General features: G+C 36.4%; 2 protein-coding genes across 3 annotated transcripts in view; both read right to left on the bottom strand.

Annotated features, from left to right (window-relative positions):
• Window positions 1-116: 116 nt before the first annotated feature.
• On the bottom strand, window positions 117-8,742 carry LOC107695223 (uridine-cytidine kinase-like 1). The gene is made up of 12 exons (XM_016495040.1): window positions 8,736-8,742; window positions 7,654-7,700; window positions 5,659-5,829; window positions 5,440-5,511; window positions 4,796-4,985; window positions 4,649-4,710; window positions 2,693-2,709; window positions 2,259-2,357; window positions 1,950-2,043; window positions 1,090-1,152; window positions 849-971; window positions 117-344 (listed from the first exon to the last, which is right to left on the bottom strand). Exons 1-12 carry the CDS (start codon window positions 8,740-8,742, stop codon window positions 117-119), a joined length of 1,173 nt encoding a protein of 390 aa, XP_016350526.1.
• A 2,043-nt stretch (window positions 8,743-10,785) lies between these two features.
• LOC107695303 (sterile alpha motif domain-containing protein 10-like) overlaps window positions 10,786-24,276 on the bottom strand; it is a 14,823-nt gene continuing 1,332 nt past the window's right edge. The window contains exons 2-5 of one of the 2 annotated variants that reach the window (XM_016495165.1): window positions 20,268-20,449; window positions 14,660-14,828; window positions 12,645-12,785; window positions 10,786-11,530 (exon numbers count right to left, since the gene is read on the bottom strand). In XM_016495165.1, the coding sequence (XP_016350651.1) occupies window positions 11,508-11,530; window positions 12,645-12,785; window positions 14,660-14,828; window positions 20,268-20,449 (515 nt within the window). In that variant the 3' untranslated portion in view covers window positions 10,786-11,507. Of the gene's footprint in view, window positions 11,531-12,644; window positions 12,786-14,659; window positions 14,829-20,267; window positions 20,529-24,276 lie in introns of those variants that run through there. The other variant, XM_016495164.1, reaches the window with a different exon arrangement.

Raw genomic sequence — 24,276 nt, 5'->3', positions numbered from 1 at the left:
TGGCCATGTGCTGTATACACACACACACACACACACACACACACACACACACACTAACATTCAACAAATTAAAGCCATTGTATAATTTCCACAATGAATTGTGGCACCTATTTACTTTATTCCCAGAGAAGAGAGTCAAATATGCTTTGTGTAAAAGTGCGTGGACTGTACAGCCATCCAGGGTTTGCGCTGTCTGTTTTTACATTTTGCAAGGAATGAGGTTGATAGCCACATACCAGCAACACCCTCACTGCCATCATGGCTGCCGCTCCTGTGGAAACGGTGCTGTCCATCAATATCACATGGTCCTCACTGATGTCTCTGGGCAGTCGCAGGTAGTGCAGCTAAATGGGGGGGTGGGGCGGCGAGTCTTAGTTACCACGGAAACAAAGTGAGAAAGAGGGAACCACAGCCACCAAAAAGAATGAAACTGAGGAGTCAGGAGATCTCTGTTACCATGGAGACAGAGACCAACAGGCAAAATGGACATAAAGGGTTTGCTAAGAGCCGAGAAAATAAATACATTTTATTTAAAATACAATACAAGGCTATACATTTTTTTCTAGATATAACATATTTGCTACGGTGAAGTCGCGCAGGTAAAGTCGCAGGTCTTTACACTCGTTGGTCTTCACACGAGGAGGCCTGAACGCTTCCGCTGATGGTGCAGCCGTCTGTCTCTTCTGTTGACTAATCGCTTGACCCGACTTAAATCGCTTGACTGAATTAGTCAGACTGGAATTTATTAGTAAGATCTTTCTTATAGTACATAAGACAAGAAAGACAGGCTTCATTGTATTTTCAGTCTGTTACTGATATTGTGTGCAGTGATTTGAAGCCTGTTTTACCTCTGGTTCTCCTGAATCCAGATTAGTCTGGATCAGAATCTTGCCAATACGGACGTCTTTGCACACAGCTCTCAGAGCAGGTTCCATGGTCTCACCGGCCTGAAGAATGGACACACCTGTGATCTAGGAGACAGGAGGACAAGTGCTGCTTCAAAACCAATATGATTTCAAACAAATATTTTATGAAAAATACTCCTAATTGTGGAAATGAATGTTCAACTGAACAGACGCACAAATGTACCCCTTTCCCACTAAATCTGCGGCCCTTATACTCTTGGCCTTGCGGTGTCTGGATGAAACAGGCCTGTAAAAAGAACAGATATTTATGTGATGATACACACAGTACAGCTGAGAAGAAAATATTTTGCTCTGTATTTATTAAGAGAGAGGACAAAAGGTCACCAAAATATTTATATTAGGGCAGTCATATTTACATTAATATTTAACAAAAACCATATATTTATCATATTTATTTTAAAAAGTACTTTCAAATTAACAGGCAAATTTAGTATGATTAATTATAAAAAATGAAAAATAAAGTGAATCACTTTTTTAACAATTATTCGTGCCAACTGACTTGTATGCTGATTAATTAGATGGCATTTAATGTAATTAATTCCATTAAATTTTACAATCATATAAGTGTTATTCATTGCAGTTTGATTAATTAACTAAATAAAAATTGTAGTTAAATATTGTAGTGTGACTAACTGCTATTCATTTGATTAATCAACAGGCATATACTGTTGATATATATGTGATTATTAGAAATGAATTAGATTAATTAACTGCCATATAATGTAATTAATTAAAATTACATTTTTATTGATATATGTGTGACTAATTGTTACTCATTTGATTAATTAACTGGCATATACACTTAATTCAATTAAAATTTTTATTGATATTTGTTATTAGCAATTAATTAGATTAACTGACACATAAAGGTCATGCAATTAATTCCATTAAAATTCTAATCAAGCCTTAGTTGTAATTTAAATCACAGATTCAGCTTTGATCGCACAATAATATCAAACTTTGGCAAAAAAGACACTGAGTGGCACACATAAACACACGCACAAAAAAAAACCACCCACACACCTTGGAGGGCAAGAAATACAGTGCATGTTCAATAAGTAACCGCATCAGTCTCTTTGAGTAGAAGATGAACTCGTCACAGCTAGTGTCTTTGTTCCTAAAAACAAACAGAGGAGAAGTACATAAGAGACGCAGAGAAAATGGTAAAAGCAGGTCAGTGAGTCATTAGCCTGATTCACACATGTGAGGAATTCTGAATGGCAGCCGGAACAGATGAATGGATTCCAAAACACATTTCAACAACAAACATTAACATTTAAAAGTAGGATTTCTTTTGATGTGTTTCATAGAACTGATTCATATGACACTCACCTAATGATGGTGTGGAGACCGAGGACCTGTGGTGTGCTTTCCAACACACTGAGAGTCTGAGGAAGCGGCTGGGACTGATGGGCCGTGGCCAGGAGTGCCCTGTGTGTGCGTGCATATGAAAGAGAAGAGACATAAAGCAAATCAGCACTGTCAAAGACTAAAAGGAAAAGCCACTTGTACACCAGTCCATGACATTTCTAACACTGTCAGTTTTTCTTAATTTGAAAACATAATCATGGGTTATAATTCTGTATAAATAAATACACAAACATACACAACTAGCCCAACTCTATGTATAGTTGGCTAAGGCTAGTTGTCACACTTTTTACTCCAGAGAATATTTTTATATTTTTTAAAAAGTACATATCTTCATAGACCGTAAATTTGTGTTTATGTATGAGGGTGTGTGTGAGAAAGAGGAAAGGCTTCTCTACCTGGCACTAATCTCACGCTGCCGAGAGTTGAAAGATCAGTGAAAACCAGTGAAAGAGAAAGATTGAGCAGGCTGAGAGTGTGAGAGAAATTATCTGTCTTGAGTAAGTGCCACAAAGACAACTGTTTACTCACATTTTCCCTAAATTCACAGGCAGAGGGCGCCGTTTCGATGTGTAGTGTGAAAAAATATGAAGGAAGCTGAAGACTATTCAACATCAGTGTTAATTTTGACAGCAAATTTTGATTTAGTCTTAGTCATAGTCTTTTGACTAAAATGGCATTTAGTTTTAGTCATATTTTAGTCATCTGAATAGTTTTAGTTGACTAAATTTCATAAGATTTTAGTCAACTAAATCTACAGTAGATTTAGTCTGCTAAAATCTAATGGGTTTAGTTAGTGTAATGCATTTATTAAGCATTTCTCTAAAATTTCCAAACTCATTATATACGTTTGATATTAAGGTTTTATAATGCAATATAGACACAGATTTAACTGCTGTGACACACAACATGCCTTTATATTAAAATTAAATAAAACCACTTCTCATTAAGAAACAAGAACATAGTCCTCCTTTCAATTAAATACCAATGGTTATATAATATTAATTCTTTATAACGACTTACCACATTTTTCATTCTTTCAAGCAGACATATATATTTATGTAAATAAAATTAGATTAATCCTTATTAGGGTTACTAAAGTCATTCAGTCAAGAGCAGTGAGTGATTTTCTCTCTTTCTTTTGTTGCTTGATTAACATCAATGACACAGACAACAGCAACTAATTAGGCTACTGTCCCTTTAAAACGGAATGCAAGGGTGCATAATACTGATACACATCCGATATTCTTCCAACTGTTTACGATCACTTAAGACGTAACCAAGTGTGTTTTCGTGAATACTCGTCAAAACGGCCAATTCGACATCATTTTGTGTGTATTTCTCCGTTCATGCGATGCGAAAGAGAACTGAATTAATTACTCGTCCGCTGTGTCTGTGAGAGGCACTTTTCTGTGTGCGTGCAGAAAACCGGACCGAATTGAGTTCTCTTTTGCATTGTCATGCTTTTCAAATTATCCATATGTCTGCTCTTCTCTTACTCACAGATATTGAAATTTTTGAATGTTTTATGGGACGTGCAGCAAGCGTATGCTAGCTTATGTCCCGCTGGTCAGATCAATAGGCTGTAACTGTTCAAATGTGCACATCTAACCTCCCAACCACGCAGGAGATTCATTCTGACTGGATCTCTTCGTCCCTCCCTAACATTGTCGTCTCGTTTTTAGTTGTTGACGAAAATGTCAATAGATTTTCGTCATAGTTTTTGTCATTCAAAACAAGTTTTTATTTCGTTATGGTCTCGTTTTCGTCTGTGAAAAAATGTTGTTGACGAAAATTATTCGTCAACGAAACACTGTTCAACACTGCAGAAATGGTACTTGACTGGAATGCTTATATTGTATTATTTTACCCATTGTATATTCTACCAATGATAAAGTGCTAAATTAGTTTTGTCAAGCAGGGCACTGTGAGCTCCTTTATAAAAACAGACTGTGTTTACTACTACCCAGTGATTTTTAAGTTGAAATTGTGTAACAATGACTGTAAGATATGTATTTTAGGTAAGGGAATGGCATATTTGAGTTTTAAATTGTGGGATAGGGCTATTTTTAATTAGTCACTGTGCTAGTTTTGCTTTGGAGATCTGGCAACCCTGATGCCACATGCCCCTTAGATTTTAAAAATGAAACTGGGGAAACCTGCACAAGTACACTAAAACATTTCAGGTTTACATAATGAACTAAGTTGTTAAAGAGTTTTTTTTTTTTTTTTAATATCTTGTCTAGGGTGGACTACCAATGTGACCACAAAAATAGGTGCATAACTTCTCCTGGGCTGGAAGAATGGACAAGATTATTTCACAGGACACTACCGTAATTCCCTTTTTCACTCACCTCTTCTAGCTGGCTGTGAACATGCTGAACAATCAGGTCAATGGCCACCATGTTGCCTCCACCTGTGTGTGAAGGAGAGAAATTAATAAATGTAACATCTGCTAACTGCAATTATTCACTGCAGAAATGCATATATGCTGAACTCACCACGTGGAACTACAATGTCTGCAAGTCTCATGGTAGGTTCGATATACTGCTCAAAGGCTGGTTTTATGAATTTATTGTATTGTTTAATGACACCCTCAATGTCCCGTCCTCTCGCTGTGATGTCCCTCCTCAGCCACCGTACCAGCCGGATATCTGAATCTGTATCTACAAAAATCTTCATGTCCATCAGCTGCAAAAAAAAAAAAAGAGAGAAAGAGAGAGAGAGAGAGAGAGAGAGAGATGACTTACCAACAGAAAGTTTAAGACTGAAGAAATATTATGCTTTCAGTTGAAGGATATAGTGACAGATATTTTTACACTTAGACCAAGATCAAAATGTAAGTAATCAATACAAACAAAATAGAAAATGTGTACATTTTAAATGCATTTACCTGCAAAATGTTAATTTTGTCAACTTTTAGGAGCACATTAGCATATAGATCCTATTCCTGTTCTATTCGATATGGACTAAAAGCCACAAAAGTCAAATTTTGATTTCATGTGATCCCTTTAAGATGAATTCGTGATAAATGGTCCCTCAACATCTCCCTTACTTCATCACCAAAACATTTTTATCACTTACTTTGCTTTGAATTTTTATCAGTATTTACGAAACATTCAGAAACCGCAACATTTCATCATACCTGCAAGAGCTCTTTGTCTGCAAAGGACAAGAGGCCTTCAAAGATAATGATGCTAGCACCATAGACATTTTTCTGGAAGAGTATGAAATGAAAAACCAAAGACCATCAAACAAACTGAAATCTTTTCCATGCCACTATTATAAATTATGACTGTATCTGGTGCATATATTTTTAATATACTTCTGGAAAGTATGTGAAACATCTGCCACACACACTCACCCAGTCTTTCTGGCGTCCATGTGTAGTGAAGTCATAGACTGGGATCTTTACACTTTTCCCCCGTTTAAGTTTCCGCAGCGTGGTCACAAGCAGCTCAAAGTCAAAAGCTCCTGGATGGTCAAAGTTATAGTCATTTCTGGCAGCCAGAGCTTGTTCCTCTGGAGACAGGACCTGCAGATGGGTAACATAAAGGTTGCATGTTTGATCACTGGTGGGGGCGACACAGACACCAGAAAGATCACAATCCTGCCCTATCACCATATGTGCTTTAACAGCAACGCAAGGGATACTATTTTATTCTGATCACATACACCATGGCATCTGAGGCTGTTATTAATATGTGAGTATTTGTGAAAACATGTCAGAGGCTACATAAAATAAAAATAAAATAAAAAGGCATAGTTCGTCCAAATGTGAAAATTCTGTAATTTACTCATGTTGTATTAAATCCTTATCTTGTTGTTTTTTTCGGAGAAACACAAAAGTGAAATAAAACATACAGCAAGACCAGTGTAGTCTGATTCGAGAACAAATGTCTCTGAGGAGCCGTTTAGTGAATTAAAAACATACAGCACAACCAGTTTAATCCGAATCCTGAACGGATGAGTCTTAGGTTCTTTGCAGTGACTCAAAACCATACAGTATAAAATAATTATTCTTTTTTCTTTTATTAGTCTTTTATTGATATTTCAAGTTATCTAAAGTCTGATACTGATAGGTGCTGACTGCAGGGAGGAGTCTGTCCAAAGAGTCTTCACCACTTCCATTGGACCAAAAAAGATAATTATTTTGATCTTAGTTTTGGTTTTTAGTAATCTTGGTTCATTTAAATTTCAGTCATTTTTAATACATTATTAAAATCAAATGTTGTATCTGTTAATATTATTTAATGGACCTGAGCTAAATGTATTACTCATTGTTAGTTAGTTAACATTACCTAATAGTACCTTATTGTAAAGCGTTACCAGGACATTTGTAGGTTGATTTTTATCAAAACATTTCTCTCTCTGACCAGCCCAACATAGCAACAGCAGCTGAACCAATGGGGTGCGTTTGGGGTGGGGCGATCTGTATGTCCAACCAATGAAATACAGGTGGAGTGTTTGGGAAACCTTATTGACAACAGTTATTTTTGCTATTCTTTTTGGTGCCACTAGAGCTACATAAATTACACATTTAACTTTTTTTTTTTAATTTAATAATGTTTCATGCAAAACAAATAAAATAAGTTTTGGTTTAAGTAAAATTAATAAAACTAAAACCAAAATGAAAATAAATGAAAGCTAAATATAAAAACAAAAACCAGCTAAATATAAAAACAAAAGCACATAAAAGACAAAGCAAATCACTAAAACTTTAATAATTAAATTTTTAAAAAGTACTGAAAAATGTAGAAATACTATATACAGTAAATGTTACTAAAACAACAATGGTGGGTGCGTGTGTGAATTAATGTCTAAACTATCTTGTTGTACAATATGTCATAAGATTGTCAATCAACTGATTCGACCTAAAACTAAAACAACCTTTCAGTCATAAAAATCTAACAGAACTAATTTAACAGGTTGAAAATAGCAGCAAGAGATCTTTCCACCTGCATCATGTCAGTGTCATTAACAACCTGTCTCTCTCACTCTTTGTATCAACAACAAGAGTTAAGTGACTAAATCAGGCCACCAGTCCCAGCACATTCAAAACAGCTCAACAACGCACAGCAAAAAAGAAAGGTGCTGCTAAAATTATGGTAATGTAATAGCCAAAAAACATAATGTCTTAAAAACGTATAAGGCCCTGAAATAAAAAAAGAGTTGACTCAAAATCTAGACTATAAACCAGATACACTCTTTTCAATGAAAAAGTTAGAGGAAACAGCAGCTGCAGCATTCTAAACCATGTTGATGATCTACTCTTTAATTGCATATGTCACTCAAATGAGTGGACAAAACGGCATTTAATTAACCTTTTAAATGCTAAACAGTCCATTTCATAACTTACCCTCCATCTGTATGGAGTGCCCAGCAGCCTGATATTCCCAGTAGCCCCTCACTGCAGAAAAAAGATCCAGGGGGGCGGGGTTGGATCCACATCTAGGGGGTGGTGATGGGTAGGTTTAGGGGTGGAGATGGGTGGGTTTAGGTATATGTAAGGTGGGAGGAGTTGGATCCCCTGGATCTTGTGTTCTGCAGTGAGGACCATCTCTGATATTCTGGCCCCTGTGTATCTGGGCAGCGTGCTCATATCAGCTAAAATAGTCTGACGGCTGTCTTCCATATGAGCAATAAAGATCACATTCTCATTGAAGCGCAAACAGCGCAACACAGATAAACCAGCTAATAATCACAGCTGAAGCACAAAGCCTGGGTCACGGAGAGTGCGGACATCATACCACGCTGAACGCACTGGGAAAAACACACGCCTGCTCTAAGAAAGCACTAGATCTGCAGATTTAACACTGGGATCTGCCTTTGTTTTATCAGAGTAAACCTTGAAGTTAGAACGTTAGCTGACCACTGAGTAATGTATTCAAGAAACCTTTTAATAAATAAAAAAAACGTCTTTTCTTTGTGTCTGGATACTTGCTCGCAGTGTGTGGGGTTGATTGAATAAGAGGATCAGCTCTACAGGTGACATGGATGGAAAGTATTAATAGAACCAAGAGACACAGAGAGCCTGGAAAGCTTAACTGCTCAGAGTTCTCAGTTAGGTTTCATTTAAGAGTCAATTTTCTATCAGATGTTTCTCTTAAAATTCCTTAGTTGAAATAAAGTCCAAAACCCAATGGATAGCAAAAATCAGATAATTTGTTCTTGGAATCATTTTGTAATCTTATTTACAGTGTGAGACACAATCTCCTCTACTTTTTTGCAGTGCTAGTGTTTCCAAACTGGGGTTCATAAAACGCTAGTGTTTCCAAACTGGGGTTCATAAAACGCTGGGTTTCAAGAGGGAACTGCATGGGGTTTGTGAGTTGATGAAAAGCTAATAATTAAATAATAATAATGCAAAATACATTTTAAAATAAAAACAATCAAAATAAAACATTTAATAAAAAACATAAAATATTTCATTTTACTTACATGTCATGTGACCATTAATCAACATCAGAGAAATGTGAACTTGCAAATGTGTTGTTAAATTATTGAAATATTTAACTTAAAATCTCACAGGGTACTTCAAGTAAATATTTACATCAAAGGGGGTTGACTGACAAAAAAAATTAAAAAAAAAACATTTGGAAACCCCTGTGTTATACTAAAAGTTGACCAAATTTTTTTTTTCAAGTATTCATATTTCTGTCTGAAAAATTACCCAAAATATATCACCTTGCACAGAGGGGCATATCCAAATTTTTGGTTCAAATGCTCTAGAAAAAGAGCGTACTCTCCCTAATACTACTAAATGCAAGCAACAAGTCATAATTTACAGTCGCTTTTGGCTATTAAAAAACTATTCTTGTTTAGGTCAAGGAGAAACTAAAGAGATATTATTTGTGACTTGCTTTCATTTTGAGAGAGAGATTAAGAAAGAGAAAGAAAAAATCTCTGAGCTGGCCACCTGCCAGACACCTACACTATGAAACTCTATAAAAGCAAAATATAACTATATATTCATGTATATTTTACAAAAAGAATGTGTATGGTCAGTTAAAATATCGGTCATAGGACCTGGTATTGTAAAGAATTATTACATACACCACAATATATTTTGATGCACGAGTCTATTAAATAGACATCTCAAAGGTCAAATCTCGGTTAGTGATCAATTAGGATGTGATCTCTCCATGGTGCACTAATGGAAACACATGTAGCGTCAGGAGGGAGACCTCAGTCTATAGTTCATTATAATAATATTATCATTAGCGCGCGGCAGTCGCCTGCTGAAACTGGGGTAGGAGGGAACAAGGAAGGAGGTTAACTATGATTTACGTTCCTATTATGATTTTTTTTTCATCATCAGAAAGATGAAACGTTGCATTCCACAGTATGAATAACCGTTCCATAACATGCCAAAAATGATTATTAATTGGCTCGATGTGGGTCAACAGATAGTAACGTCAAAGGTGCACCTGCGTCAAAACGCATTGACGCTTTCCCCTATCATATAGGCTATAGCCTATGTTTGTAGAATGGGTGGACCGCAGGGTGAGCGTGATTTCACCAAGTACAACATGTTCCTGGATCAACATCCTTGTTGATCCTGGAACATCATTCCAATCAACCAATCAGAATTAAGAGATAACTTTTCAGGAAATGTCAGTTTTAGACTTACAATCAGGATTAGGTGCTTCTACACCCTTTTTAATCAGCTGTCATTTCCCTCTGATTTTAGGAATAAATTATGTGTATGGCTAGGTTTAGGGGTAGGGATTGGGTTAAGTCTGTATTTTTGGACAGTAATGTTGATCCAGGATCAACAAAAGATGTTTTGGAACATGGAACATGTCTTACTTGGCAAAATCACAGCGACCTGGACCGCAGACAGCTGTATTGTGATACCTGTTTGATCGGCTTGAGTTTTTTCTGCTGAACTCCATCTCACACATAACTCTCCACTCATATCCGACTCGCCATGAAACTACACTCTCAGCTGTTAATACCTCACGATACGAATTATGGGAAATGTAGTTTCGGCCCACTCTTCTTTTTCAGTTAAAACTGTTGCCTGTAAAATACCAGTGCACTTCCTACAGTATTAGAAGAATGTTTCTGCCTAACTTTGACAGGAAATTTATAATCAAATCTAATATATCACAAGCTGAGTCATGGAGTCACAACACTTAATCCAAATGAAGGAATCAGACTCCTTTCATTACTTGAAATAATACATCAAACTCTCCACAAAATAATGCATGAATACAGTTTTATGCAGTTTTGTGTGTCCCAAACCACTTTCAGGTTCTCACACCATATCATCCTGATGTTTTGACATGGGTTTTTTGAATGGTCTTTTGGGCAAGTCCACACTTGAGACTTTTTTAGGCTCCAATGCAGCATGTCATCTGTGTTTTTTTTTTTACATCTGTCACTTACAGAGCTTTGTAATTTACACAACATAAACACAGCTTTTTGTGGCCAAAGATACTTATCATTTCAGCGTAACTGCTGTCGTCATTGTCACATTGGGAACTAGTTTGGACACATTTGATCTTTTTGTTCCCAGAAACAAAAACATCTTAAGTTAAAAAACAGCTAAGCTGTCACAAAACTAAAACAGGCCGTCCAGTTGGATTCACAGTACAAATGCAGGTTTGAATCATTTAGGTTCATATCTAATGTGAAATGAGTCCTGAAACACCTGTAGGAACTGGACACATTTTGCTTACGTAGAACCACAATCTTGACCGGCACATTTGAGGGCACGTCTGGCAAAGTCACATTCCAGCAGAAAATAGCTAGCAAGCTTGTTTCTGTGGGTGAAAGCTCATAATATAGCTTTTAATATAGCAATTTCTGACAGTATTACCAGACATCATTGTAGAAGGTCTTGTAGACTTTAAAGTGGAACTGAGTTTTTACAAAATCCAGGGAACTTTGGTACAGCCAGCTAAGTCCGCCTTTATCAGATATAAAGATTCAAGATTCCTCTGCATTTTGTTTGCATTTCGAAGCAGATTTGGGGTTGATAAATCATGGGTGCACATGAAAGCTCCTTGTGTAGATCTCATTTGATATGAGTTTTCTATAAGCGTAGCGAGAATGTGGGGGTTGAGCTGTATAACTGAAACCTGTCCCCGTGTCCCAGTCCATGACAGCTTCAGTCAAATGTCTCTGGCCTCAGCCTGACCAAACACACTGATGTCCCTTCAGAATGCAGCCAGTCTGGTAGAACTGCCCTACGCATGGTTGAAGCTATGACAGGTTTCCGGATAGCCCTGGAAAAAAGAGGGAAAGTGAGGGATGGAGAGAAAAAGCATGAATGAGTGAATGAATCTAAAATGTCTCAGAGTAGCTCTCCAATGGCAACCTACACACATATCAGTACTATATGGTGGACATCAAAATTGAGGAATCAGTTTTCTCTCTGGGTTTGGGTTTTTAATATACACCATGGTTCAAAAGTCTGGGGTCAATAAGATTTTTTTTATGTATACTTTAAAGATGCATTAAATTGGTCAGAAGTGACAGTAAAGACATTTATAATATTTCAAATAAATGCTGTTGTTTTTAACTTTCTTTTCATCAAAGAATCTTGATAAATATTAAGCAGCACAACTGTTTCAACATTGATAATAATAAGAAATGTTTCTTGAGCACAAAATCAGCATCTTGGGATGATTTCTGTTTTGTCCTTACAGGAATAAAATAATATTTTTTAAATATATATTAAAACAGAAAAGAGTGGTTTTAAATTGTAATAATATTTCACAACATTACTGTTTTTGCTGTATTTTTGATCAAATAAATGCAGACTTGGCGAGCATAAGAGACTTCTTTCAAAAACATTTTCAAAATCTTACTGACCCCAAACTTGGACTATCAACAAGCAACCCATTTCTTAGAATTTTTATTTGTCGCAACTAACTGTTCATCAAATTACAGTCATAAATGTTCATAAATACATAAATTTCATACTGTGAGCACAATGATTATTTTATTCTAATGACTGCCCTAGTTTTATATTTTCCTTCAGGTTTATTCATCGGACATAACACCAATAGTGGATAGAAAAAAAGACGTAGTCAACTAAACACAATGTAAATGTTTCCTAAATATTATTGTAATCACTTCTTTTGGTTTACGTTGTTGGAAAGGGTGTCCCTTGCAAGAGGATCAACATATTTGGGCATCCCTTCCAACAAAAAATGTAAAAACCCCTGCACTAAAGCAAAAAATAAAGCTGCTAGGGAGACATAAATAGGCACAAATACACCAAACCGCCATAACGTTCATTTTCCATTATGCAAACTTTATTGCTTTTAGGTCCTGTCACCTGCTGCAGAATATTTCTTCCTCATTTTTGCTCTTTATTCTCACACACACACACACCTCTGCTTAGCAGCTGTAAGTTGCGCCCTTCCTCTTGTACTTGTAGTTGTAGAACCTGCTGGAGAAGCTCTTGTCTCAGAGTCTCCTGAACCAAACCCATCCGCTCTAACTTCTCGCCATTCAATCTCACGAGAGCACGACCTGACAAAGACAAAGTGACAGAGAGAGAGACAATTTCAGTAGACATGAGCTCTTTGGAAACACACAAGCTCTGCAGCCTCTACATTATGCATGCACAGTTTTGCTGGCAGCTATAAACAAGTTACAGCATTGGGTTATTATCTCCGTGTTCCCAGTGATCTTTGCATATGTGACTATGGCAACATGCTGTGTGGAACTGCTGCCTGAGGGCATAGGCCGCCCCGGGTTCATTTCCCTCTTTGTTTCCAACTGAGCCTCTCGTGCTGTGACTCTAAACACTTAAGTCCACAGCCTTGCAGAAAAAACACTGCATTTGTCTTTTGTCCTCATATTTTTTAACTCCCTATATTATTTTTCTCTCGATTTCCTTTTCTATGGATCTCACCCAGGGTGTCTGTGATCTTGATGCTTTGTGTCCACTGAGAGAGAAGAGAGGATTTGTGGGGGACGTGAAGTCACACGGGACCCTAGTGAGCAAGTGTGTGCTCAAGGAGTGAGTGGGAGAAGCAGCTGTCTAAGCGCCAGTGTGTGAGCGGGACCCCGTGACATGCTCAGACATGAGTCGCATATTCACATTATAATTCTACAAACCCTAGAAAAACATGGTAAAATAATAATGAAGGATATCAGTATGGCCAGCGAGTCCTAGCTTCAAAAAATCCAACTGGCTGCAGATTTCCCCATTGATGGTCAATAGAAAATACTCATTTATTTCAAAAGATTGTGTCAGTAAAATTAAATGTTTTTGAAAGTTTCTTATGCTCACTAAGGTTGCATTAATTTGATCAAAAATACAGCAAAATTATAATATTGTGAAATATTATTACAATTTTAACATTTTTCTATTTTAATTTATTTTGAAAATGTATTCCTGTGATGGCAAAGCTGAATTATTAGCAGCCATGTCACATGATCCTTCAGAAATCATTCTAAGATTTGGTGCTCAAGAAATATTTCATTATTATAAATTAATTAAACATTATTATAATTTCATCAAACATTATTATCAAAGTTTTTGCTGTTTAATATTTTTGTGGAAACTGTTCAACTTTTTTCAGGATTATCTGATGAACAGAAAGTTGAAAAGAACAGAATTTATTTAAATTAGATTTTTTTTGTCACAATGCAAGTCTTTACTGCCACTTTTGATTAAATTAACGCACCTTGCTGAATAAAAATATTAATTGTGCTGTAGATATCACTAATATTGTTATATGACATTATATATGACAGTAGATATATTTTCCAGTGCCCGATTCTTTTTGTAGGCACTTAAAAGCTTGAAATTGAGACATTTTTCTTGTTTTTCACAGCTCAGGCAAGTAGCTAATGAAGGCCTTGGGACTGTACATGTTCATGTATCATGAAGGAAAATCATACATTTCTCAGATGAATGGCTCAAAAACAAAACTAAGTGTCCATGGGCATTGATGGCAAATTTCTAATCTCGTACTTTTGAGGGTTCTGTGCCAATACTAAAACATTTAAATTTTTCTAGAATATTGAAAATGGAGCATGAAAGAGTAAAGCACTGTAAATTCAGGGGTTGAGGAAATGGTACCAGCTCTTTGACAAAAGACATATTTTTGGAAAAGTAGATGAGCACTGGTTGGCTGACCTTCAGCTAAAATGGTAATGCTTCTGTCATACCATACGAGATATAGTAGATGTGTTGGTGTCAAAGGATTGGTCTAACTGCTGCGCAAGCAGTACCTTTTAAAAGGTGATTTTGTGCAGGGTCACTGTGATGTGAGATTTTACACCGAATGCAATTCCATATGAATAATAATAGCTAACACATTAAAATCATATTGGGATATTTAATTATATACAATAACTACAACAGTTCTTTTGTTTTACATTGGATAACACACCTGTAATGGCGTGGTGGGAGAAGACTTCAACATAGGTCAAGTAGTTGTGTGGACAGTGCTTCTTCAACCATCTGCACACATCCTGCTGAGACCACAGAACCACTGGCCTGGAGAGACACGGCAAGGTGGGGCTGGTGTGGTAAACAGAGTAAGATTCACCTGAACGTAACTGAAAGAGAAAGAAATAGAGCATGGGAAACAGAGAGACAGGGAAACTCATTTAAATATGCATTTCACAGAGAAGTGGCATAGAAAAGCAAATCTAAAAATGTGACTGAATTGTATGCATCCTTCTGGAGTCCTACCATGTATGAATGCACAACGTTTTATAGCACTACTAATTTGAAACCATTCTCCAGCAGAATTTAAAAAAAAAGATGTAGACAGATAAATAGCTCTCTCTCCTGCTAAGACCTCTGGGAAATATACATGCTTTTTTGTTTTTTTTTAAATAACTGTGTTCCAGGTCATGCACCGGCAGTGATTAAGATGGATGTTTTCATCTTACACAGCCATCTGATTGGCTGCCTAACGGACGCGGCCATGATTCTGCACACTGAGCTGTATAAATGAAGGGCATTCTAGAATGATTAGCATTCGTTACAATGGCTGCGCTAGTGACATGAGCCACAATAACACTCGCTCGACCTTCATCACACTTTCATATGATCACAGACTAATTATACAAAACCATCCTGCAAAGATAATTCCAGCAAATCATCCACATTTAGAGCCAGTGAGAGTATATGAGGGCTAATGAAACTGAGTTTAATGTATCTGTGACATACAATATTATGATGTTTGTTTACTGTGACACCAAAAAAAGCATTGCTAATATTTAAACTACAGTTCAGAAGATTGGGGTCAGAAAGATTTTTCTATTTTTTTTAAGAAATTAATTATTTTATTTAGCAAGGACACAATCAATTGATCAAAAGTGACAGTGAAGACATTAATAAGGTTGCAAAAGATTTTATATGGTTACAAAAGATTTTTTATTTCAAATAAATGCTTTCTATTCATTAAAGAATCCTGAAAAAAAAGGTATAATGGTTTTTACAAAAATATTTAGCAGCACAACTGTTGTCACCATTGATAATAATAATAGTTTCTTGAGATGAAAATCAGAGACTTTTTTTAAAAAACATTAAAAAATCTTTCTGACCCCAAACTTTTGAATGGTACTGTACAGGATTAAAAGCAATATCATAAAACTTCCAAAGTGACCCAAAAAATGGGGTCTGATAGCAGGAAAAGAAAAACAATGCCATGTGCTACTAATAAATATTATGTGCCCTTGTCCATTAGTGTTGACACCAAAGACTGTGTATTCAATCTGACTCTTATATAATAAATATATTATATTATTTTCATATTACATTTTGCTATTTTCTAATGTGCTATAGGTCGCTGTAAATTATGGGTACTGAAACAAAACTCATCTCATAATATAACTAAGTTTCATTCCCTGTGCTTTGCATATTTTATTCCCTTTCTTTGGTGTTCCATTTCATTAACAGACATTTATCCTCACAAAATCACAGCCCTCCATTTTCCCACTTCTCCCTCTATTTGTTTTGTTTTTCTAAGCCATTTGCCACCATCTGTACCCCATCCTTCAAGTTCATCTTCCATTTTCTTTCTCCTTCACAGTTTTTGCCCTATCTCTACTGCTCTCTCTCTCTTTCTCCCTAAGGCAACTTTCTACGTTATGCCTTTGCTGTGTTTGCCCTTGAGGGCAGTGGGGAATTCTTTCTTCTGCAACTGCAGGAATTCGCACACATACATGCATGCATGCATGCACACACACATATAGGCTGAATAAGTGACTGTTCCACTCAGCTGGTCTTGGGCAGGATGCACATCTCTCCAGAAACTGTCTCTGTAGGGCATAAGAACGCTGTGGTCCTAAATAATAGTTCAGACAAAAAAATGAACATTTTCTGAAAATGTACTCCCCCTTAGGAAATTCAAGATGTAGATGAGTTTGTTTCTTTTTCGGAACAGATTTGGAGAAATTTAGCTTTACATATGCTCACCCATAGATCCTCTGCAGTGAATGGGAGCCGTCAGAATGGGAGTTAAAGTGCTTAATGATGGATTATTTATTACAAATGCACAGCTTTGTGCTTCACAAGACATTAATTGATGGACTGGAGTCATGTTGACTACTTGTGGATTATTATGATGTTTTTATCAGCTGTTTGGGCTCACATTCTGACAGCACCCATTCACTAAACAAGATCCATTGGTGAGCAAGTGATGTAATGCTAAATTTCTCCAAATCCCGATGAAGAAACAAACTCATCTACATCTTGGATGGCCCGAGGGTCAGTAAATTTTCAACAAATTTTCATTATTGGGTAAACTATTCCTTTAAGCCCTTCTAGATGAGATTATTAGGCATGTCACTGTCACATTTACATATTTTTAAGTACCTTATCTCACTGTAAAACATGAACATCATTTTGTTTGTGGCTTATAAATGGATCTGACTAAGTAGCTGTCAAACTTTCCCTATTTTAATGCCCATTATTCGAAATTGCACTCTGTGACACACAATGGAGACAAGCTGATGCAATCCTTCTTACTCTGCAATGTCCCTATACGCAATGGTATAGATTACAGAATCAGTCAGTGAGAGAGGAATTCACACCACTTAAATGCACAACATTAATTATTTACAGTATGAGTTTCATTCACCCAGACCCCAGAGGATCGGTGTGAGCACAATAATGAGAAAATACAAACACTAACCATCAAAAGTGGCCCCCAGTACACAAATGCATACATAACAGTCACATTTTTTACTACAATTAGTCAATAGGCACTTGAGTTCCTCATTTCTTCTTTGATCATTCTGCAATGACATGTCCGCGGAAAGTGGCGTCTTGGCAAAGTTTATAGACAATCACAACAGCGCTGATGAAAGTCAGAAAAGATTTGTGATAAAAGTGACGTTTTCTATTTTCTTTTCTTCTTTGTTCACTCTTTATTTATTCTGGGAAGAGCACACTATGTGGTGAGATGTCAGTGAGCCTTTCATGTACTGAGATACACAAACCTGCATTGTTAAGAAAAATACTAACAAGTGTAGCTGTGCTGAACAAAGGATTTGTGTATGAAGCCATTAGGGGAAGAGATAAAACAGAGCTGTTTATCTCTCCTGTCACTGTAGGAAGAGGCTAACAAGGTCCACCATTCATTAACGATGGTTTAAATTATAAGGCCAAAAAAGTGCAGAGGTTAGTTAGGATCTCATCAGCTCCTGTTTGGGGTTTTCATGGGGAATAAATGAACATAGACGTCTGATCAAGCCAAGCTTTTGATCATGAATTCACTTTTTGGAAAATCAAAGGCAAACAGTCTGAGCCTTCGCCCTCTGATCCGGTTCAGCAAAATGCAACAAATTTAAACCCAAGTTCAGAAGATTGACCTTAAGTCTGGTGTTCCTCTTCCAATTACTCTGGCAAAAAGCAAGATTTGTGAATGATTTAGAAACTATATTGGTGTTTAAGACTTGAAATAAAATAGATGAGACAATAAAAACAGATGAACAGATGACACATTTCTTATCCATAACAAAATAATAATATATAATAATACATAGATGATGTTCTTTTGATCTTTGTATCAAATGTATCATATTTTCCACAACAATATTAAGCAGCACAACCGTTTTCAACATTGATAGTAATACGAACTGTTACTTGAGCTCCAAATCAGCATATTAAAATGATTTCTGAAGAGACTTCTTTCAAAAATATTTTCAAAACTTAGTGACCACAAAATATGTATATTATGTATAATTATACTATGCTACATGTAAAAATTATTTTTAAAGGCAGCTCCTATTTAATGTGTTAGTAACATTTTAATTTAGCAAACTTGTTTAAACCCTCTGTTTAATCCACTAAACACAAATGCACCTCTGCTAATTTCACTGAGGAGATAAAAAATTAATTTAGCACTAGAAAAAGAGAAATGGAAATGACCACAGAACACTGGATTTGCCTCAAGTAATTACTTTTGAATACTATTAATTTAAATGCAGAACACAAACACATTAAGATAATATTATCTATCTCAGTTTAACAAAATCAGGTTTGGGTCTAAGTAGTATGTGTAAACCTGTCGTAAAATCTAAGAGGAGTCTAATTGTGCGGGCGAGACTGCTTTGACCCACAAAGCTCTGCAGTCCCGACTAGAAGCACTTGCTTTGTTAATATGCTAATGTAGAAGATCAAATTAAGTTAAAAACACACATTATGACCCATATCTTTGCTTTCAGTGCTCAAATCAGCAGTTCCCATGTGACCTGAGGCCCACAAGCCATGTGGAGAGTGGTCTCTCTCTTCTCTACCCACTGGCCTAAGAGCATCTTACTCATTCTCTACAAACTAAACATGCTTTTAGATGGATGGAAAGATGGATGGCTGAAGAGAGAAAGGAAGCGTTTTGTTGCCAGACCCCTTCCTCCACCTTTTTTAATGCACAGGTTTTCATACAAGTGCATTTCTGAAAGGCAAGAAACTTTTTCCCACTATTAATAATGCAACAACAGAAAGCCATACATACATTATATTAGCGCACAAATTCTCTAATGACATCTTTAAGGACTAAAGTATGGAATAACTGAAAGCGCCATGCCATTAGCTCTGTATAAGAACTATACTTTCTACAGCCTACTTTGCAATTTTTCACAGCTAACACACCTAAAATTTGCACTGCAAATAGTGAAGTTACTAGTTTATCTACTTATCCTTTCATATGATATATGAATATGGTAATCAGCTAGCTACATTTTTGAGTAGCTTGGCCAACACTGGTCTTTCTCAATGTTCTGAGAATCAGGGAGCTGCAATTGAAACCGCTTTCGATTGTGCGCTCTCATTTTACTTTCACTTTCACTTTTGAGATTGCATCACAAGGACTCTATACTATGGAGCGGCAGTACTTACCACACATTTGACAAGATTAGATGTTTGTCATTGGTGCTCAGGATCTGCAAATCATTCGCCATCGTCCTATCAGACATTTCTCCTTACTCTGTGTATGTGGTAAGTGAAATTTCATGTACTGTAATGCAACAGGCTAATGTTACCGCTAGCAAGCGGCTAACATTTTAGTGGCTCCGTATAATGCTTACTTGTTTCACGCTTCGGGCACAAATGTAATGTACATTTATAACACTGTTATATTACCATCAAATTACATAGTATATTGGCAAATTACATATATATTGGCATCAAATTACAAAAAACTAGTTGCAAGGGTGTTTCTAATACAATGGCTGAAATACTGCCGGTAAATTAAGACATCGTTCTCTGTTCGGACTTCCATAATCAATCTATATATTTTTTCTCTTTTGGAAAGTCATGGAAATGCTATTGTGAAATGTTTTCTTTTGCTATTGGAGCAAATTGGAATAAAAAAAAATACAAAAAATATATATATACAATATATATATATATTTGTTACACTCCCGTTCACCACTAGAAGCCGACCCAACTATGACGACTTCTGCTTCTGAAATCCCCGGAAATGTGAAAAGGCTCATATTCAGATGGACTGAGACGTTTGTTAAAGATTTCCTTCTTGGTCTCACCTGCAGTCCTTCGGTTCCAGGTTGCTGGAGTAGTTTGACTGTTCGGCCACCGGCTGTTCTGCGGCTGTGCCCCTCATGCCAGGTAAGGTTTCCACCTGCACAACGACTCAGCTGGTACTTAAAGTCCTCTGGAAGAGCCCTGTACTCCACCGCAGGACGACAGAAAGTAAAACTGGAGGCCGCTGCGATAGAAAAAGATACATTTGACATTTAGTAATTAATTTAAACGCACACATTCCATCCTTCTTACTTACATTTTCACTTCCCTCTTCAGAAAGACACAGACAACTGAGATGTGCAGCAGCACTGTGCATTGTCAGTTATCAGTCATGCAGCAACCTAGCATCAGGGTGACTAGTGCCTTGTAGGACATTCAGTGTTTATTTCCATTTCCAGGTCAGTTTGAGGACTGCATTTGTCATTAGGGTTTTGGTGGTTAAGAGAAGAGTTTAAGGTTTAGGCTTAAGTAAAAGCAAATAAGAAATGTTTGGATGACCCATATCTTCTGTGGCTGACTGGGTGGCTTGGATTCTTCCCAGAATAATACCTAAAGACGCTAGTCAGCAAAGTTAAGGGAAAATTATGCATTAGCGTGTCAGAGGGTGATAAAAAAAGCAGAGCATTGGTAGCCCGTGGGTAATCTAATGAAAAGCATGCGAGGCTGCAGATTTCCAGGAAGGAAAACTTTAAGTGCTGCTAAATACCGAACGCCTCAGAAACATCAGTTCTTGCTGAGCTAAACAAAATAGCATTTGCAATTCATGAAACAGCTAACATAAAATATAATTAACAATGACATCTGCTAGGATCTTGCTGGCACAAAATATGCTTTAAAGGAACACAAAAAAATGCTGGGTTGTTTCAACCCAATTTTGGGTCAAATATGGACTAACCCAACTGTTCGGTTAAATTTTGGTTACATTTTTAAATTCACTTTTTAACCGAACAGTTGGGTTAGTCCATATTTGACCCAAAATTGGGTTGAAACAACCCAGCATTTTTTAGAGTGTAGTTGACTTTCTTTCTTTTGTGGAACACCAAAGAAGATATTTTGAAAAATGTTTCAACGTTGTTTTTGGCAGGGTTTTTATAGTTAACTAAAAAAAATAATAATTAAACCATAAAAAAAATCTAATAACATTTTAGAATAGAATAAAATTGGTTGCCAAGGCAATAGCTCACATTTTAGTTTAAAAATGTAACTAAAACTGAAATAAAAATTTGAAAAATCTCAGTGATACTAAAATAACACTAGTTTTTGGACACCACTGTCATTCATTCGTTATATGAACTAAACCACTGAAAAATTCTTCTAAATATCTTTGTGTTCAACAAAAGAACGAGAGTCATACAGGTCTGGAACAACATGAATAAATGATGACAGAATTTTCATTTTTAGGTGAACTATCCCTTTAACACACACACACAAAAAAAGACAGTATACATACATTTAGCTGTGAGAGTAAAACTGTTAAAAAATGTGCATATTTCTAAAAACAATACAGTAGACCAGCACAGCATAGTGTCGCTCGACTGGTGACTGTAAATGAGTCAGTGGGCAGCATAAGCAGATTTTCTTCCAGTAGCTGCGAGAGGCCAGTGCATTACAGACAAAGTGTGCATGGCAGTGTGTGTGATGGTATTGTATCACCATATGCGTGTGAGTGCATAAGCAAGAGTTGATGAGAGGGAGAGACTATATGTTTGTGTGTGTTGGAAGGTGGAAGCCTGGATGAGATAAAAGGGATGTCTTTTGCTCTCGTTCCCTGCAGCCTCACAGGCAGCTACAAAGGCCGTTCTCATCAAGAGTGCATGGGGGATGCCTGCCTGTATGAATGCATTTGGGATGGAGTCATAGATGAACACAGTCTTTCATCACAGTGCCTCTGAAGCAGACATTAGAGAGATGTGGCACTACTGTGGCCGGAGGGTGAAAACACGTCAAGGCATGTTAGTCTTGGACAGATGTTGCCCTTATTTTCTATTTATTCGTGCACAAAAAGATGTGCTCCTAAATCTAGAAACAGTATGAAAACTTGTTCTTGACCAACTAAAGGGGAAATGGAAAAGTCTATAGGCAGCAGAGTTTTATATGTACATTTGTGTTCAGAAGTTTCAGGTTTGTGAGTTTTTTTTTTTTTTTTGTAAGAGGTTTCTTCTGCTCACCAAGACTGCATTTATTTGAACAGAAATACAGTAAAACAGTCATATTGTGAAATATTGTTACAATTTAAATAGAAATGTTTTCTATTTGAATACATTTTAAAACATAATTTACTCCTGTGATGACAATACTGATTTTTCAGCAGCCATTTCTCCAGTCTTCAGTGTCACATGATCCTTCAGAAATCATTCTAATATGCTGATTTGGTCAAGAAACTTTTCTCATTATTACCAAAGTTCAGAAGAACTGCATTTATTTAAAATACACATATTTTCTAATATTATACATGTCTTTACTGTCACATTTGTTCAATTAATTCAGCGATTTTCCTTGCTGAATAATGGTATTATTTTTAAATGTACTGACCCCAAACTTTTGAATAAAAGTGTATGCGTTTCTTGTATTAAAAAGCTTATCTATGTTCAAGGCCGTAACCATCTTCAATTGTAATATTCTTAGATGAATATTCATAGTATAAATAACAGTAAAGGTTGTCCAGTGGCTGATTTGTAAAAAGAGTAATGTATTTATTAAAACAATCATGTAGCTCCAAACTTGTAAGACTTTCTTTTATTCTGTAAAACACAAAATGAGCAATTTAGCAAAACGTTCATGTTGCTGTATTCCATACAATACAACTAAATGACCAGATGTTGTCCATCTCCAGACTTGACAAATAGTACCATAATGTAGTAGATATGACTTGTAGCACTATATTTTTAGTCTTTTCTGTTTCATTGTATGGAAAAAAGCAGTATCACCATCTCCATTTGTGGTCTACAGAAGAAATAAAATGGTATGAGTTCAGAATGACATGAGTGTGAGTGCACGATGACAATTTTTTTAGGTTAAACTATTTCTTTAAACGATTACATTTGGATATCTTGAATATGTGGTTACAGCCAAGCTTCATGGCCAAGCACATGTGACCCATTTCATTGCATGTGTCAATAAAAAAAAAAGAATATAAATCTTTATTATATCTAGAGATCCATCATCCATGACAGCTCTTCATTCTCTGAAGCACACCATTAAATCCAGGCCAAGGTGTTTTTCTCACCTGCTGCACCCACTGGACTGAACTAACGATGTGGTCTCCTGTGAGAAACCAAGCAAGTGTGCCAGAGATCTCTGAACAGCATGAGGGGTTTGAACTTCGGGAAGGGAGAGAAACACAACATCTGTGTGGAGTAATGAGCTACAGCCAGAAAGAGAGAGAAATGTGGAGCTGTAGCTGCTTTAGATCTGTTTGGCCTCATTATCTATGCTGATGAATGCGAAAATGAATATGCAAGCCTTCATTAAAGTGGTGTAGCACACAAACCACTCAGCAGGTAACTGGTTCACTAGAAAACTACAGAGATTAAAGATAGTTTCATTGTGTTCTGTGATTTCATACAGTTCTAGGTTTGAATGTGTGAGGGAAAAGGAAAAAGAGAGACTTTTCTTTTGAGTTTTGAAGGACATGTTGAGACGTGGAATGGTGTGCAGGGTTTTGTCAATGAGAAGCCACAATTACAAGTCAACACCTTTTAATTTACACAAAGAAAATCACAAAATTTTCAAAGAAACAGACAGGATAATTCTTTACTCAGACTTCACAAAATATCAATCAACCAGTTATTTTAGCACTTTATGCTCATATTGGAGAGACGGGGAAATCAAAACATTATTGCTTGCTTATTAGGGTTTGAGTTTTTGTTAAGCAAATGCAGTGCAGTAAGTTAATTAACAGCAACTGACTCCATTAAAGGGGTCATATGATGTTGCTAAATAGAACATTATTTTGTGTATTTGGTGTAATGAAATGTGTTTATGCGGTTTAAGGTTAAAAAAAAACATTAT

This window comes from Sinocyclocheilus anshuiensis, unplaced genomic scaffold (assembly GCF_001515605.1).
Source record: "Sinocyclocheilus anshuiensis isolate Anshui unplaced genomic scaffold, SAMN03320099.WGS_v1.1 scaffold122, whole genome shotgun sequence".
Classification (NCBI taxonomy): Eukaryota; Metazoa; Chordata; class Actinopteri; order Cypriniformes; family Cyprinidae; genus Sinocyclocheilus; species Sinocyclocheilus anshuiensis.
Note: the sequence above shows the minus strand (reverse complement) of the source record. Positions and strands in the feature narration are given on the sequence as shown.